Genomic DNA, 14,152 nt, shown 5'->3' on the forward strand with positions numbered 1-14,152 from the left:
CAATGGTATTGCAGCAATGTATTGTTTAAGGCAGCTGTAGCACTTCTCTGCTGAATGAGATATTTTTAGCCTGTCTGCTTTAGCCTTCCACTGAGGCCAACTAATCCTCTGAGTGACAAAAAACATGGCACAGAAAAACCTGGAAGCTGAGCTTCATTGGTAACAGTGACATCAACCTTGCTGACTCTGAACAAAACCATTTCTATTGTGCTGATATAATGGTTAAAACTGAACAGTTATGCCTGTTTCTTGCTTGTAGGAGAAGTTAGCTGATATTCAGATAGCTTTCTCTCATAGTTAAAAATAAAAAAAAAAATCAAATATACTGTGGACGCTGCTGAGAAAAGCATGGACAGTAGTACAGGCTAATGTCACATCTCAAAAGCACATGCAGCTGTATTATTACTTTATTTATTTACTTTGGTATTTATTTCTGGTTAAACTGAAGAGGTTTAATCCTAAAAAAACATGACATGTTTTGAAATATCTGTATTTAGGTCTTCTGTAGTTAACTAGTGAGAAGTTTCTTCCTGCTGCTTCTTACTCCAAAGCCTCATTTTATCATATTAAAGGAACCTACTTGACAGCTCATGACTTCTTTTATCTAGAGAAAATAACAGTTATCCAAGTGCTCACTAAACACTTCTGGTATATGTGAGGGACACATAGGCTGCTGTGCATGCTTCACAAGTCCTTTAACTTTGTTATCAAGCTCTGGCACAGCAGCATACATACCTCTTCATAATTCTCCAGCCATGGAGCAGGTTGTACTTGGCAGACTACTCACCATCAGATTGTACTTGCTTTAATACTTCCTTCTCATGTAAGTAATGAAGACTGCTCTGTGTAGTTTCAAGCCTGACACACTTTAGTAACACTTTATTCCTGCTTTTTAAGCAATATATCTCTTAAATGCAAAACAAAGCTTTTTTAAAAAAGCAAGGGGACTCAGATTGTCTAAGGTGGTCTTAGTACGCTATTGTGTAATTGAAATCTTCATGTCAACCTTCACACGTCAATGAGATTGATCTGATTGTAAGCATTTATTTCACTGAAAACCGTGCTTTACTGAATGTTTTGTCTCTTGCTGAGACTCCCTTTCCTGGCTGCTGTAGAGTTATATATCCCTAGACATATTCTTGGCTTCTAAGACATTTTCTGTTTTATCAGGGACCTCAAGTCCACAGCTGAGACTTGTTGTCCAAAAATTATGCTGCACTTTCAGTGCTCCAAAGGCAAGCTTTAGCCTAACAAGGTTAATTTCCCCAGACTCCCCTTACTGGCTCCTTCAAATGAACCTACACTGAGAAGCATTGGAATAGCTAGGCTAAACTCAGCCTTCATTGAAATACCACCCTTATTACCTTAATTAACTTATACATCTGGTCTCTTGGTCTCCAAACAAAATGTTAAAACATTTGTTTCTGCTAGAGGCCAGCAAAAACACATTCTCCTCCCTCTTTTCAGCTTTATCATGAAAAAGCTGCTGTAGATTTTGCAGGACTGCCTAAGTTCCAAAATCATAACTTCGATTTTTATTCTGTTGTTTGTCTTGTCTTGTCTTGCAGGAGATAGTACTGTTATATGTGTGCACTAGATTATGTGGAAGTTGCTCCAAAACTGTTCTATGAATGCAGAAATGCTTCTTTCAACATAGACATGCTTAAACTAATCCAGAATTACATTTGTTTTCTACCTCTGCTGCAGTGTTCCCAAAATGTCCAAATATGCCCAGATATTTCTGGATTTACCCTATTTCACTTGCTGCTAGTAACATATGGTAACACTGTCAGTAACTATTATAATATATAATATACATATAGAGCCAGAAACATGTACAAGAGAACACTTATATATAGACTTTTCATTAAATACTGATACAGCATTCTCTTTTTTCTTTTCTTTTATTTATTTTTTTTTTATTTATTTTTTTTTTCCCAGGCACATGCTCTCATAAGTTTAGAACTACTGGACAAGAATCTGTAAGACTATTGATTTTCTGTGTGGCTTTTGCAAATTCTCATACATACTTTGTCTATCATCTTTTGTCTATCATGATCTCATCCATGAAATGAGGACAGCAAACACCATACTAATAGGACCTGGTAGTGAGCTGAAGAAAAAGGACCAATTAATGTCTTCTTCAGATGCTACAGTTGCTGCAAGGTTGTTAGATTATATTTCTTTGCCTAAGGCTACTTTAGAAGTAAACTGTTGTTAAAATATCATCCCAAATGTTTTAACCTGGGATGAACTAACTTTTCAGATTGCATTTTGATACAGCACTGTTAGGCAACCACTGATGATTCCTGCAATAAATGAAGGTGTGACAGTGCATCAGAAAGGGAGAATTGTTTCACTCTGATCATATGCATTTTTTCACAGAAATGCAGAAGGAAAAGTAGAGAATTCCTCAAAGCATGTCAGAAACAAATCAATACTGTTTGTTCTCTAGCTACAACATGAATCCCCAAAATGTAAGATACTTTATAGACTGAAACAACAACATGAATAGCTAGTATTTATAAAATATAATAGAAGCAACACCTATCAAAAGTGAGAGATATAACCTCAGCACAGTCATAGTTTGAGATACTAATATTTAAGATAAAAAATAAGGTGTGAACCTTATAATCTGGGTGGGACACAATGCCTGTCAGAGGCTTGCTTTGGTACCTGCCTCATCATTTTCATATTTCTCTAACAGTTCATACCAAAAGGGTTTCTGAAATACAGCAGACACTCCTGGGAGACAATCCGACAAAACAGGCTGAAGTCTGCATCCACCAGCACAATAGTATAATTACGTCTTAGTCTGCAATTTCCACATTAGCTGGTAGGTGCTTATGTACACAAACTATCAGATGTCCAATTAAAGCTTAAAGGTGCTGCATATAAAATGCAAACTAAAATGTTTATAGTCAGTAAAAAGAAGACATTAATGTCATGGTGTTATACAAAACTAAGCAGGCTTTGCTTAAAACAAAAACAAAAACAAACAAAAAAAACCATGCACACAAAAAACAAACACTACTATTCAAGGCCATGTGATTTTTAAATCAAATATTGGTCATAAAACCATTTGTAGCTGACACGTAAAACCATAATATTCCCAATGGTCTTTAAGAAAAAAAGAAAGAAAAGCTAAGCCAGTGAGACTTTGTTTTTAAGGAAAGCTGAAGTTGGATTCTTTTTATGTTGCTGAACATGAACACACACACACACACACAAAGTATCTTTATTTGTACCTGAACATTAATAAATCACGTCAACAGATGTTGAAGCAAGTAGAAATTGATTGTGAAAAAAATATTATCTTTGGATATTGTTCTAAAGGGACAACTAGTGTTAAGAAAGAAAGTAAGCGTCTGTAAAATGATATTGAAAGCACTAAAACAAGAACAACAGAATGGAACAGATATCTATTCCTTTTTCTTTCTTTTTTTAATGAAGACATACACACAGACTGTACATTGGACACAGTAAGTTTTAAAGACATTGTTTGAAGCAGTATCTTAAACATCAAGAATAAAACAATTTTCTTGTTACAATGTCCTGTAAGCTACTCTGTTTTTATTCCTAATGTTACATGTCGGTTTCTCTTTACACAAAACAGTAGTCTTTCTCCATTAACAATACACAGGCCTCATCTGTTTCTCATTAAATACCTTACTTTTTCTGTAGCTCATTGTGTTTCTGTCACAGAAACCTCTAAACCTCTCTAAGAAAAATGGGCTCCAAAAGTAAGGATTTCTGTAAATTCTCTAACCCTAGTTTGGCACATCTAATGAGCAGAGCCAGTAACTGGGAGATATTTCTCCTTCACCAACACATTTTGCCTGGAGTGCATATGTCTCCTCATCCTGCTCTCCCAAGAGATATTCAGTGTGGCCCCAAAACATGACGGGCTTTCTCGATGCACTGCTCAATAGCCAAGAACTGTCTTGGGAGAGCAAGGACAAAGAGACCAAAGAGAATGAGACCTCCTGATGGTATCTCCTCTCAGAAAAGCCCGTGGAAGAGAAAATGCAAATAAAAATGTAGGGAACTAAAGAAAACCCATTTTCAGGACTGTAATATATCAGTGGGAACATTCCACAGAGGTAAGTTTCCAGCCTGACCATTTCAACCCACTGGGTAGGCTGAATCATACAAAAACCTTGCTGAAAGGCACCGTAATTGAGAGTAGAAAATTGATTTATTCTGAACATATGTAAAAGAACAGTAAATAAGCATGTTTTTCTGTAGTGACTACATCTTTCAGCTTGAGTCATCAGAGGCATATGTTTTTCCACACACAATTATTATACAGGATAGGCAAATTTTATTTATTTATTTTTTGGTTTTGTACAATTTACACAGTTCTCACATTAATTCCTATAATACTGTCTTTTAGCATGTTATGAATGGCTTACTCCACTACAGGATATAGTTCATAGTTGAAAAAATGTCTTTGTTCTACCTTGCCAGAATTCCTATCTAGCCCTGTAGCATGGAGATTTTCAAAGACACTTAGACCTTACACATAGCATGAAAACAGGAAGTTCAGCCAGAGAGAGAGACACTATAAGCATCCTTTCTGCAAGAAAACTTGGTGTCAAGGACAGAATTTTGTGCTACAGAGACAGAAGGGGCGAGGATGAAATTAAAAATAGGCACATATCTTCAAAGATATTAAAAACGTTCCACATGATACACACATCTGTAAACTTCACTATTTATGCTCTTTGGGAATTTCCTACATTTTTGTTTTACATCGCATTCAACCTTGAGTAAAATTATACTGATATTCCAAGCAGTCTGTGGGGCACAAATCATGATATTTTGCCTTAGTCATTTTGTATCACAGCAAAAAAATCTTGTATAACAATACCAAGTAAAAACAGTCATGGCAAATAAATCATTCTTGCATTCTTTCACTGTCTAGAAAGTAATCTGATTTTGACAAATGTATTCATCATAAGCGTAGGCAATACCCTTCTAAAGAAAAAACAATGCCTATGTATTTTTAAACGTAAATCTATGACAATCTATGCTTGTTGTATAAGAATTGAGACTCCTTGTGTCCTTTCCCTTGGTGGCTGAGGGAAAGGAAGTTGACAAGTTGACAGTGTGATTTCAGATCCACACAAAAAGGAGAAAGAACATCAGAAGAAAATAAAAGACTCTCTTAAGGGAAGAGAAGAAGAAAAAAAAAAAAAAGAAAATCCATAAGGCATTTTGATTCAGAGATAGTTTTCTCCTATTAGGCAGTAATGCACCTGTGTCTCATGGAGCTGGCCATGTCATTCAGTATGATTAGCAGTGAGACACGGGACAGTGTCCCAGGTAAAGCTCCAGGCCCTGGAGATAAGCAATGACTTTTTGAATCTTCCTTCTGTTGGTAAACAGCATGAAATGTGCAAGGCTGAAAGATCACTAAGATGAATGAGAGGTTTCTGTACTTTTCTAAACCTTGTGATTTTAAACCTTGGAGGTAATAACACTGCTTTTGGCAGGAAAGCAGACTTGGAGCACCATAAAGGACTTATCTAGGTACTGGGTGGTCTTAATGTTCCTCTTTGGGTACTCCTGCATAACGAGTCCATATATCACCAAGCAAATAGGCAGAGGGAGATGAATAATTAGGGAGCCTGACTACCGAAGATAAGAAAAAGAAGAGAAAGCAGTCACAGAGGATTTCAGTGGAGTTCATGTACAGAATGGTGTTAACTCTTCCATTGTCCTCAGACAACAAAAAAATAAAAATGCTCTTGCAGGTATTAGGAAATACATCTAGTGCTTTAAGACTTAATTACAGAGTGATCAAAAATAAATGACCATCGAATATATTTAAAAATATATACATCCCTGCTTTAGTAGATGGTACAGGAAGACCTTCAAAAAGAAATGTGCTTTTATCTCTTAATATAACTACGTTACAAAAAGAACATTTTTTTTCTTCTGCAGAATTAAAAGAAAAAGTTTCTAAAAATCTATTATCAAATAATCTTACTTAAAATAGAACAACTAGGTGCACAAAAGCTGTGCTTTTCTTCATTTTATATAAGGACTAAGAAATCATTTAAGGGCTCTATTGAATAGCAGAGTGTCTTACAGAAATGTAATCCTACAGCAGCTTACACATACTGTATCATATGGTACCTTGTACATCAAAATTCAGTTCAATTTCATTCAAATTTATTAAAACTCAAATGTTCTGGAGCAGCAAATATTCCAAATTTTAATTACTCAGAAAATCTTATACTTTTATGAATCAATGTCAACTCACTTGAATTTTTACTGTAAAATCTTACTGAGACAATTTTAAAATACAGCAGCTCATTTCATCCTCATAAATTGGACAAATTAAAGTACCAAGTAAATTTATTTCTGCCATAAGAGGTTATTTCCTAGATCCTACAGATAGTGGAGATAGTGTGATGAAAGTAGAACACTAAAGTTAATTCGATAGAGTTTCTCATGTAGTTTACATGAGAAATTACAAATCAGTTAATAACAGCAGCAGTTGGATTTTTGTCCTTCTACTTTCTCTCATTTCCTTATTTTCTTTCTTTCCTTCTTTCTTTCTTTCTTTCTTTTTTTTTTTTTTTTTTTCTTTCTCCCAATTCCTTCTTCTTTTTCTCCCCTTTTTTCTCTCCTTTTCTTAACCTTTCTTTCCATTGTTCTTCTAAAGGTCTTATCAGACACATCTACTCAAGGAGAAAAAGTCTCTGGCATTTAAAGGCAACCATGTTTTCTATTCTTTGTTCTTTTTAGATACTTAGTTACTAGACTTTAAAGGGTTTATGATAATATGCTGGCCTCTAAGACATTTTTTTGTGTGAAACATGATTTCTTGTAAGAAATACAACTGCCTGAAAGCAGAAAAAAAAGTACCTTGAATCTGGCCTCAAGGTTAGGAAAGGCTATAACAAACCTTTCTTTTTACATTTTGACACCTAGATCACTAAGTGATTTGGGATTCATTTTAAAGCTTCCAGTGAAGCATAGATGTATAGTGCATGATAATGTTAATAAACAAACCTGCACATTAAAATTATTTGATACATGAAAGGGTAAATAATGTATCTAAAGATCAAGCTTTTAACATCAAAGACTACTCTGTAAGAATTCAAGAAGAATGTGCTTTTTTTTATATATATATATATTTATTTTTTTCCTGTAAGATAAGGAACATGACGGGTTCTTTAAAAGACCAGCTGTTTTTAGTAATCTAAAGCAGGTGTACTCAATCAGCACTTTTTTACACCAAACCTCCTGTGGGTGGCCTGCTCCCAGCAGCTGACTGCTGGGGTAGTCCTATGCTAACAGATGCCTTTGGGCAGGGTTACCTTAGGGGGTTGATGGTTCCCTGTGAGATGGTGAGTGTGATGCTACAACCTGCTACTGTCTGAGCCTAACCCATACAGTCTGCCTGCTCTACAGACTGGAAGAGGCATGCCTGGGGGAGCTGCACACCCAGAGCAGGCCTGCCCAGGCCCAAAGCCCTTTGTGGCTTTTGAAGATCTCCGAGGAGGAGACCCCACAGCTCCCTGGGCAGCCTGTGCCAATGCTCAGTCACCTGCACAGCACAGAAGGGCTGCCTGGTGCTCAGGGGAGCCCCTTGCATGCTAGGTTGTGCCCAGTGCTGCTGGGCACCTCTGTGAAGAGCCCAGCTCTGTCCTCTTGGCACCCTCCCCTCAGCTGTTTATGCACCTTGATGAGATCCACCCTGAGCCTGAAGAAAGCAAAATAACATATAGATCAAGAAATAAACTATGATTACCAGCATCATTGCAAGTAAATTCCTTATTCAATCTCAGTTTACGTGAACACTGAAGGTAATTGGAGGAAATGATTTCTGCCACTTTTTACCACACACATCACAGGAGTTCTAAAGCTTTCTGTACCACAAGATCTCTCAGTGGATTGGAAATTATAACTATTGTTTACTTTGCAATTAATCTGAAAAGTTAAATAAATTTACTGTCCAGAAGGAAAAAAAAAAAAAAAAAAAAAAGTTGTTTTCTGGGACAAGATGACAATAGAAAAATATCACCATCATTAATGGATATTTTTTCCATTACATATATATTGTTGGTATACATATGTGTGTGTTTATATATGTCTACACATTCACTTTTTTAAAAATGAGAATTCTTCTGAACATCAGAAACAAATTTTCCTAAAATGCAAAATGAATTGAACATGAATTTAGCAATGAAAGAATAGTTTTAATTCCTTGTAAAATCTTAAAGCTTCACAAAGTTTTTCCAACAAAAAAATTCTAACAAAAATATGAAAAACACATTTTTTCTCCAGCAATTCACTGTGACAACTTTAATTTCTGATCTTTACATGTGATGTCCAAAACCTGCACAGAAAACTACAATTTTATTCTCCCTAAAATGAGAAAATATACTTTTTTTTTTTTCAGGGTAAGCAAAGAATTTGATTACAATTTCCTAACAAAGAAAATTGCATAGAGTACAGCAACAGATTTAAAACATTATAAATGTCTGAAAAAATGCTTGTACAGTTTTCAATGGAGGCATTAGATGCAGTATAAGAATTAATAACAACAGAACAATGGTATTACTCTGTAATTCAGTTCTTCTGAGAGACTCTTAATACATTGTCACTTCAGTACCAAAATAGCAATTTCCCATGATCATGTACAATTTAAAATATAGGCATTCAAATAATAATCATTGACTTTCTTACAAACAAAATGAATTGAAAAAGTAATAATGTGATAGAAGACAACAACCATAGCATAAGTTTCTAGTAATATTATTTTTATATATTTAAACATGTTTTAAATATTTATTATTATCTCTGAGATCTGTGCCCCTGCCCCATGTGCTTTTATAAGATAAAGTACAGGAACGTATGGGATTTAATCCATTAGTATGCTTCCATACTAATTTTTGTTGTTGTTGTTGTTCCAGTTGGTGTATCTGTCAGTCTCATTTCAGACTCATTTACTCATTTGTGATCAGAAATATGGTCACAAAATTCCCAGCTCCAAGAACATTATAATAGTTAAATGAAGAACAAAGCTTCTTCCAAGGAGGTGTAAGGTCAGGTAAAGCTTAATGTGAGTTGTATTGTGGTCCTTGCTGGACCACTTTGGTCCTGTCCCTGAGAAGCACGGCCGGAACTTGAATCACTATGACTTTTCCAGACAACTCACTATTCCTCTTAATATATATTGATCTCTTGTTTGGAGAAGCATTACAGAGAATCAAAACAAACAAACAAAACCCCACAAAGTAATCTATCTTTTAAAAGACTACTTGAAATAAAAGTGTTTTGATATCTCTTTATGTTGTAAACTTTTAAAGCATTGAAAATGCTTTACACCTGAATGCTCTACACCTGAATGCTCTAGTGAAAATTCCTGTTTAAGAGCTTCAGAAACCAGACATGTTCCTTTGTATTTAAAGTCATGTTTTTTGGCTTGGGCAATGCAATTTAAGTGTAAACCAATTAAACAAACTACACTATTTAATCACACAACTTTTTTATATTATTATTTTTATTAATGTTTTTATTAGTATTTTTATTGTGATGTGCAAAAATAAACCAGTAGGAGAGCATCATTAAGAACCACATCAATTTTGAAAGGCACACATACGATATTAATAGCCACTGACAAAGAATCAATCAGCTACGATTATGTAACATTTTGGTTTTCTCCTTTCCCAGAAAGAGGAAGTTATCTACTTCTCATAACATTCAGCTCCGCATATCTGCATTCTGCTACTAGAGAAATGCTGGCATCACAGACAGCAAAAGCCAAAAGGTATACAATTCACATAACCGTCTTGTAAAGTTTCTCTTGCCCAACAGTTGTTCTCAGTTAGGATATTGCTAATATTAAAATAAAAGGAATATTTGGGTCTGATTCAAGCATCTCTTAATTTCAAGCAGACGTAATTCAGATCTGTAACTCTTAGCACATATGACAACTGAGCCCCCTAAGCAATTGTGTTGTATTATCATCAGTATGATATAAAAACTAATTTACGTCCTTATTTTTCCTTTAACCACATACCAGTAATATGCTAATGGACAGGGACTTAGACTCCCTGTCCTCAAGAGTAGAAAGAAAACTATTTGAATCCATAAGGTCTAATTGTTAACCACCAATGACATTAAATGACCTACTATAGTTGCAAAACAAATGCCAAAAGATGTGGCGCTCTTAAGCTCTTGAATCTTCGTATAATTTACTCATCATGGCTAAATGCCATCCCAAACTGATTAACTTTTATTCAGTAATGCTTTTGTGAGACATTAATATTTATATCCCCATCTATTTCCATTCTTTGGTCTAAATTCAGTCTAAACACCCAGCATCACAAACTTTCAAACAGATGAAAAACATTAAGTCAAAACTGAAAATATAGTATTTTTACTCTACAAAATGGCTTTTTTCATGAAAGGTAATACTTGAAAATAAATGCATATGAATTTTTTAGAGGACCTTTTCAATGAGTAAGAAACATGCTTTGGAAAAGTTTCAATCAACATATTTCTGAGATTTGTGCCTCAGTTTCCATATCCATGAAATTAAAGGGCTCTTCTAAGCATAATTACTTAATGTGCTTGGATATTTATAACCCACTGGATGTTATTTATATGTAGCACTTAATGTACATATTAAGAACCTGCTAGTCTGGGTAGTATATTTTTTTGGATGTAAATGAAATGAATGAATGGAGTTCAGTTCTCAGTTCCAGTCCATCCAGCACCTCTTTCCATAAGGCTGATGATTTGGGTGCCCAAGTGGAAGCAGTAAATTTACTGATATGTATGTCCATACATGCTTTAGGAAACACAATTATCACTCAAGCTACAGATCAGCTTTCAGGTAACAGGACTGTCAAGATAATATCCAGCCCAAGGATACCAACAGCCACCCCTCCAAGCTCTGGTTATTTCAGAGATTTTCATCATATACATTTTGCAGTCAGTCTCATCACATTCAGCTGAATTAAACTGAAAGCCTTCATTCTGTTTTCAATATTTCTTCCCTTTTTTGTAATCTAGGTGTTTCTAATATATATATATAAAATAAAATAAAATAAAATAAAATAAAATAAAATAAAATAAAATAAAATAAAATAAAATAAAATAAAATAAATAAGAGGAAAGGAAAGGAAAGGAAAGGAAAGGAAAGGAAAGGAAAGGAAAGGAAAGGAAAGGAAAGGAAAGGAAAGGAAAGGAAAGGAAAGGAAAGGAAAGGAAAGGAAAGGAAAGGAAAGGAAAGGAAAGGAAAGGAAAGGAAAGGAAAGGAAAGGAAAGGAAAGGAAAGGAAAGGAAAGGAAAGGAAAAAATTCACACTAATAATGATTCCAGTATTTTGCCAATAACAGGAATGCTTGTTTATATAGTTGGACAAGAACAAAGAATAATGTCAGCAAGAATTGAGTTGTCCTTTAAATGCAAATAATCATCTGGATATTTCAGTGAAACAAACTGTAAACTGTGTATGCTGTACCACGTCCTGCAGATCTCACTCCCAAATATTACCATGACTCATCTACTTTCCTTTTCCAACAGTAATGTTATTTTTTCTTTTCAAGAGCAACATTGATAAACTTTGCACAAGCTGCAATGCTGGGTTAAACCCCCTCTTCTAAATCTGTAGATTTTAAACTGCAGTTTTCCCATTTATACCAATAAAGTTACCTAGCATAATCATTGTGGTTACAAGCATCCTTCACATAACCAGTACAGCTGTAAAATTTCCTACCTTTATCAAAACCAATATTTGAAATAGCGTGCAAAATGGTAAGATTATAAATAGAAAAATCACAGCTGATTGTAGCCTGGAAGTCTTGCAACTCTCTGGAAATACAGGAGTTAATCAGCAAAGGCTGTTCGGGAAGCTTGCAGGGAAGCACAGGACTGTACTGCAGATGTGGGGAGCGTACAGAAGGTGTGGCCCATGCTTTCTGCATGCATATTTAACTATCTTTAATTATATGCCCTGAAGGTTATTATTAAAGAACAGTCTCCTGGAGAGGAAGACTTACACTGCCAAATGAGGCCTAACACATTTCCTTGAACACCGAGCAGAGAAGAAGAGAAGGAAAAGCCCAGGTTACTCACGGTTCTTTTCACCTCTCCACCTCGACCCCGCTCTTATTCTGGGCGAGATGTCCACAGCAGCAGTTACTTCTACTAGCCAAAGCAGCAGCAGCAGTGACAGCACGGCCATGCCAGGTAAACAAAAATGAATAACCTCTACCTGGCAGCACTGATAAAGACGAATTAGAAGACTTTCCTTAGGAATGAATGATGGGAACTAACAGCAATTACTCAGCAGAGGCAGGGGAAGATGTAAAATATTATTTCTACTAAAAATGCTTACTAAAAATTGTATTTCCATTGCTTCTCTTCTTCCTTTTATCCAGGGCATGTAGAAACAGAACACTTGTAAAGGCTTCCTCTAAGCAGGAGAATCTGGCATTCAGACGCAGGAAGAGATGAAGGGACAGCTTTCTGCGGTCTATCAGAAGCTGCCAGTCCCTAACCTGCCTCTGCCACCTCTCAGCTCTTCCCAGTGTTTATCAACATCCCCCACAGTACTGTAACACAGGACACTGCCGGGCTGAAACACCGGAGGGTTGTTTTCAGAGGGTTGCTTTTTTTCTTTTTTTTTTTTTTTTTCTTTCCTCCTTTACTTGCATACTTCACTGCAGTTTCACTGAGCTGGTGACATGGAACATCTAATGTTGACGCCCCAAACTCACTGCATTTGTCAACGGGAGCAAAAGGACAGTTTGCAGAGCTGCCTCTTCTGCTCACAGACAAGGGTGACAGTGGAAGGGGAGGAAAAAGAAGGAGAAAGGCTTAAAAAAGAAACTTTTTTTCTTTTTTTTTTTTTTTTTTTTGACATTCAGTAACTTTGTCTCTTATTTAGCATGAATGTCTTCTATTTCTAGGGAAGACGACCCAAACCATGCTCCCTCTCATCCCAGTTTCTGCCAGAAAGAAGGAGGAGGTTCGCTGACAGAGATACATGATACATGCAGCAAGGAGAGAGCTGAGGACTGATGCTGTCCTTGTCTGTGCGCGCTCCATGCTGTGCAGCCCACCTGCACTATGCAGCCCAGCAGCCCCTGGGTAGCCATGCCATGCGCAGGTGAGCCCTGGTGCTGGCCAAATTCACCTGCTGGCTGGGGAAAGCTACTGAATGCAGTGCCTGCCCGTGCCAGGCAACGAGACCACAAACTCCTCTGGCAATCTACCAGTCAGTGATGCCACAGTTGTTGTCCACTGACCACCATGGTTATGAAATCATTCCAGGTGGCCTGTCTCACAGCATGGTCCTGTGAGACAAAAACACAAGAAGACCTGGGTGCTGTTCTCTCATGGTGACAGAGGGGTTCAGATAGATATGTCTACATTTATATTCAGTAAAAGAAACCGCAAAACAGGTAGTTTAGCGTCAGAAGCATCAGCCTTAGGAATAATTACAATGGGAAAACATTTTCTTAATAGAACGGCAATGAATTAGTACTCTACGAGCTGATCTTATGCATCACACATTACTTATTAGCTGTCGGGTAGATGCTATGCCTGTAACTGAGCTGCAGAATTAAGGTCTTTAAGTAAAGTACAGGAATACATTTCTAGATACAATTTCAATTTAGAGTGAAAGGAGAGACAAAGTAAGCTTTTTTAGTCATAATAACATCTCTCTGTTCATTCACAGTTTTCATGGCCACTGCTTTTTATGAAATTTCAATTAAAATGATCAGTGCTATTAAGATATTCCACAGTGACCAATTAAAGTGTGACCAGCTGAAGCCATTCATGTCTAGATGTTCTTATGTCAGTGATGATAACTTTCCAAGTGCATATTTTTCACCTAGAACTGGCAGACAGCAAAGGTATCATAACAGAATGTCTTCCATTACTGTTAAAAAACTTATCCACAAGTCCTTTAAAAAGGAAGAGACAAATGTGGCACATAGAATTGGAAAAGGAATGCTCTGTTTCTTCATTCTGACCAGCTGGAGAAATCAAGAGAGGAGATATGCTCTTACTGCAATTTGGGCTAACTACATTCAGTACAGTGAAGCAATTACAGCACAGGGCATAAAGAACCAGGCTATCTGTCAAACTTCAAGTACTTTACACATTACAAGTA

The 14,152-nt window shown here is 36.2% G+C and overlaps 1 protein-coding gene across 1 annotated transcript in view; it reads right to left on the reverse strand.

Moving 5' to 3' along the window:
- The window catches only part of ROBO1 (roundabout guidance receptor 1), a gene marked incomplete at both ends in the record, with an annotated part of 540,132 nt that extends 527,918 nt beyond the window's left edge, over window positions 1-12,214 (reverse strand). The window contains one exon of the mRNA XM_084291939.1: window positions 12,106-12,214. Within this exon, the coding sequence (XP_084148065.1) occupies window positions 12,106-12,214 (109 nt within the window). The remainder of the gene's footprint in view (window positions 1-12,105) is intronic.
- Window positions 12,215-14,152: the final 1,938 nt, after the last annotated feature.

Source organism: Netta rufina (assembly GCF_964035555.1).
Source record: "Netta rufina genome assembly, chromosome: 1".
In the NCBI taxonomy this organism is placed as follows: domain Eukaryota; kingdom Metazoa; phylum Chordata; class Aves; order Anseriformes; family Anatidae; genus Netta; species Netta rufina.